Raw genomic sequence first — 4,284 nt, 5'->3', positions numbered from 1 at the left:
AAGGAACCTCGGGAGGAACGGGGGAATAAAGGAACCGCCTAGGAACTGGGGAATTAAAGGACCTCAGGAAATGGGGTGGGAATAAACAGGACCTCAGGAATTGGGAAAGGAATAAAAGGGAACCTCAGGAACCTGGGGATAAAGTAAAGGGACCATCAGGAACTGATGGAATAATAAAGGACCTCAGGAACTGAGGAACATAAAGGACCTCAGGAACTGGTGGAATAAATGCGGACCTCAGGAACTGGGGATATGGACCTCAGGAACTGGTGAATAAAGGACCTCAAGGAACTGGGGAAATAAAAGGACCTCAGGAACTGGGGAACAAAGGGCAAATCAGGAACTGGGGAATTAAAAGGACCTTCAGGAAACTGGGGACAAAGGACCGCAGGAACTGGGGAATAAGGAACCATCAGGAACTGATGATCAAGGGACCTCCGGCACTGGGGAATAAAGGGCCCCAGGAACCTGGGATAAAGGACCTCAGGAACTGGGGAATAAAGGACCTCAGGAACTGAGGAATAAAGGACCTCAGGAACTGGGGAATAAAGGACCTCAGGAACTGAGGAATAAAGGACCTCAGGAACTGGGGAATAAAGTACCTCAGGAACGGGGGATAAAGACCTCAGAACTGGGGAATAAAAGGTACCTCTAGGACTGAGGATATAAAGGGACCTCAGGAACGTGAGGGAATAAAGGAACCAGTAACTGAGGAATAAAGGACTCCGTAACTGAGGATAAAGTGACCGCAGGAACTGAGGAATAAAGACCTCAGAACTGAGAATTAAAGGACCTCGGAACTGCAGGAAATGAAGGACCATCAAGGAACTGAGGAATAAAGGGACCTGTATCATGAACTGGGGAATAAGGACCTCAGGAACTGGGGAAGAAAGGACCACAGGAACTGAGGAATAAATGGCCTCAGAACCTGAGGATAAAGGAACACAGGACTGAGAATAAAGAACTCAGGAACTGAGGAATAAAGGACCTTCATGAACTGGGGAATAACAGGAAACACAGAACTGAGGAAATAAAGGACCCTCAGGAAACTGGGAATAAAGAGACCTCAGGAACTGAGGAATAAAGGCCTCAGGAACCTGAGGAATAAAGGAACCAGGAAACTGAGGAATAAAGGACATCTGAATTTGGGGATAAAGGACCTCAGGAACTGGGGATAAAAGGACCTCAGGAAACTGGGGAATAAGGACCCAGGAAACTGAGGAATAAAGACCTCAGGAACTGAGGAATAAAGGACCTCAGGACTGGGTAATAAAGGACCTCGAACTGGGATACAGGACCTCAGGACTGAGGAATAAAGGACCTCGGACTGGGGAATAAAGGACCTCAGGAACTGGGGAATAAAGGACCTCAGGAACTGGGGAATAAAGGAACACAGGAACTGAGGAATAAAGGACCTCAGGAACTGAGGAATAAAGGACCTCAGGAACTGGGGAATAAAGGACCCCAGGAACTGAGGAAATAAAGGACCTCAGGAACTGAAGGAATAAAGGAACATAAAGAACTGGGAATAAAAAGGACCTCAGAACTGGGGAATAAAGGACCCCAGGAACTGTTTTTTTATAAAGGACCTCAGGACTGGGGAATAAAAGGACTCAGGAATTGGGGAATAAAGACCTCAGGAACTGGGGAATAAAGGACCTCAGGAACTGGGGAATAAAGGACCTCAGGAACTGGGGAAGTAATAAAGGACCTCAGGAACTGGAGGAATAAAGGACCTCCAGGAAACTGATAAAAGGGGAAGGAACCTTCCCCAGGAACTGGGGAATAAAGGACCTCAGGAACTGATTAAAGGACCTCAGAACTGGGGAATAAAGGACTCAGGACTGGGGAATAAAGGAACCCCACGGAAACTGGAAAGATAAAGGACCTCAGGGAACTGGGGTGGAATAAAAGGAACCTCAGGGAACTGGTATGGGGAATAAAAAGGACTCAAGGGGAACTGGGGACCTAAAGGACCTCAGGAAACTGGGGATAAAGGACCTCAGGAACTGGGAATAAAGGGAACAACAGGAACTGGAAGGGGAATAAAGGACCTCAGGAACTGAGGAATAAAGGACTCCAAGGAACTGAGGAATAAAGGAACCCTCAGGAACTGAATAAAGGACTCAGGACTAGGAATAAAAGGACCCTCAGGAACTGGGGAATAAAGGACCTCAGGAACTGAAGGGAATAAAGGCCTCAGGAAACTGAGGAATAAAGGAACCAGAACTGAGGAATAAAGGACCTCAGGAACTGAGGAATAAAGACCCTCAAAGAACTGGGAATCCAAAGGACCTCAGGAAACTGGGGAATAAAGGACCTCAGAACCTGAGGAAAAAGGACCTCAGGAACTGGGGAATAAAGGAACCCAGGAACTGAAAGGAAATCCAAAGGACCTCAGAACTGATAAAGGACCTCAGGAACTGAAGGAATAAAGGACCTCAGGAACTGAAGGAAAGGAACCAGGAAAACTGGGGAATCACAAGGACCTCAGGAACTGGGGAAATAAAGGAAACTCAAGAAACTTAGGAATAAAGGAACCACAAGGACCTGGAAGGAATAAAGGACCTCATGGAAAAAACTGGGGAAGGGAATAAGGAAGGGCCTCCAGGAACTGAGGAATAAAGGAACCCAGGAACTGGGGAAAAAATGACCTCAGGTGAACCTAAGGGCAGGAAAGGACCCTCAAGGAAACTGGGGAAGGAATAAAGGACCTCCCAGGAACTGGGGAATGGCCCAGGATCTCAGGTGGAAAAAACTGAGGAATAAAGGACCTCAGGAACTGAGGAATAAAGGACCTCAGGAACTGAGGAATAAAGGACCTCAGGAACTGGGGAATAAAGGACCTCAGGAACTGGGGAATAAAGGAACATAGGAACTGAGGAATTAAGGACCTCAGGAACTGAGGAATAAAGGACCTCAGGAACTGAGGAATAAAGGACCTCAGGAACTGGGGAATAAAGGACCTCAGGAACTGGGGAATAAAGGAACACAGGAACTGAGGAATAAAGGACCTCAGGAACTGAGGAATAAAGGACCTCAGGAACTGAGGAATAAAGGACCTCAGGAACTGGGGAAAAGGCCTCAGGAAATGAGGATAAAAGGGCCCCCTCAGGAACTGAGGAATAAAGGACCTCAGGAACTGGGGAATAAAGGACCTCAGGAACTGAGGAATAAAGGACCTCAGGAACTGAGGAATAAAGGACCTCAGGAACTGAGGAATAAAGGACCTCAGGAACTGAAGAATAAAGACCCTCTATAGCTGAGAATTTCGACTGCGAGGTACATTTACTGAAAATTGTTGCATGCCTGATCTAAGAAGGGTTGCGACCGTTCTTAGGGTTTACCATAGCACCTAACCATGGCTTTTCGCAGTCCTGGGTTCAAGTTTGTTTGCTTCATTGAGTAATTACACACGCTTCTCGATAATTGCCTTATTAACGTGCTATTTTTGTCCTTTTTTAGTTTTTTGTGAAAAGAAAACTATTGAGAAGACCATTTTCTGTTTGGCCGCACTTTTTCTGTCCTCCCTCAGATCTTGAAAACTACTGAGGCTAAATGGCGGCAAATTGCTATGTTGATCATCCCGCCTCCAATCATCAAACATTCCAAATTGCAGCCCTCTATCCTCAGTAGTTTATATTTTATTTATGGTTAAATTTGTCATGCTCGTGCGTCTGGCAACGCTATGACAGGTCACCAACGTGCAGTGGCTGCTGCTCATACATAAAAACTCGATTGCACCGAAGAAACTTCTGCGCATATTTTACTGTCCATATAGTGTACTGTATTTAGTAAAAGCTAACTTAGCAACTTTAGCAAAAACAAATTTAGCAACTTTAAGACCTTTAGGATTGCTTCAAATGACAATAATAAACTGACACAAAGTTCAACAATGCACTTTCTTCTGTGTGCAACAACGTTATTCATCGTGTAATAAACTCCATGTTTAAAGTCATGGAAGCACCTGGTCTCAATCCTTTCATATAACCGACACATCTAACGGCGCAAGTAAACCTTTAATAACATCATTCCCCAGGCACTACCCTACAGTCTATCCATTTTCTAATGCAAAGGCCTATAAGACAGACACCTTAATACCCTGATATAGTCCAGCCGTGAAGGATCCAAGACGAGAGAGGTAAACAAAGTGGGGCTTTATCCTTATACAACGACGGTAAATCACTGGTCTGATGCATCGTCTAATTATGAGTATATGGGAGTTTCATTTTTCCAACCTTTTAAATTTGAGCTCAAACCAGTTTTAACTGGAGTAAAGTATAT

General features: G+C 45.2%; 1 protein-coding gene across 1 annotated transcript; it reads right to left on the bottom strand.

Moving 5' to 3' along the window:
- Window positions 1–209: 209 nt before the first annotated feature.
- On the bottom strand, window positions 210–3,930 carry LOC135211150 (uncharacterized). Its single transcript, XM_064244319.1, has 4 exons — window positions 3,883–3,930; window positions 2,775–3,314; window positions 1,286–1,496; window positions 210–928 (listed from the first exon to the last, which is right to left on the bottom strand). Exons 1-4 carry the CDS (start codon window positions 3,928–3,930, stop codon window positions 210–212), a joined length of 1,518 nt encoding a protein of 505 aa, XP_064100389.1.
- Window positions 3,931–4,284: the final 354 nt, after the last annotated feature.

This window comes from Macrobrachium nipponense, chromosome 19 (assembly GCF_015104395.2).
Source record: "Macrobrachium nipponense isolate FS-2020 chromosome 19, ASM1510439v2, whole genome shotgun sequence".
In the NCBI taxonomy this organism is placed as follows: Eukaryota; Metazoa; Arthropoda; class Malacostraca; order Decapoda; family Palaemonidae; genus Macrobrachium; species Macrobrachium nipponense.
The sequence above is the reverse complement of the archived record's forward strand: the minus strand, read 5'-3'. Positions and strand labels throughout refer to the sequence as shown.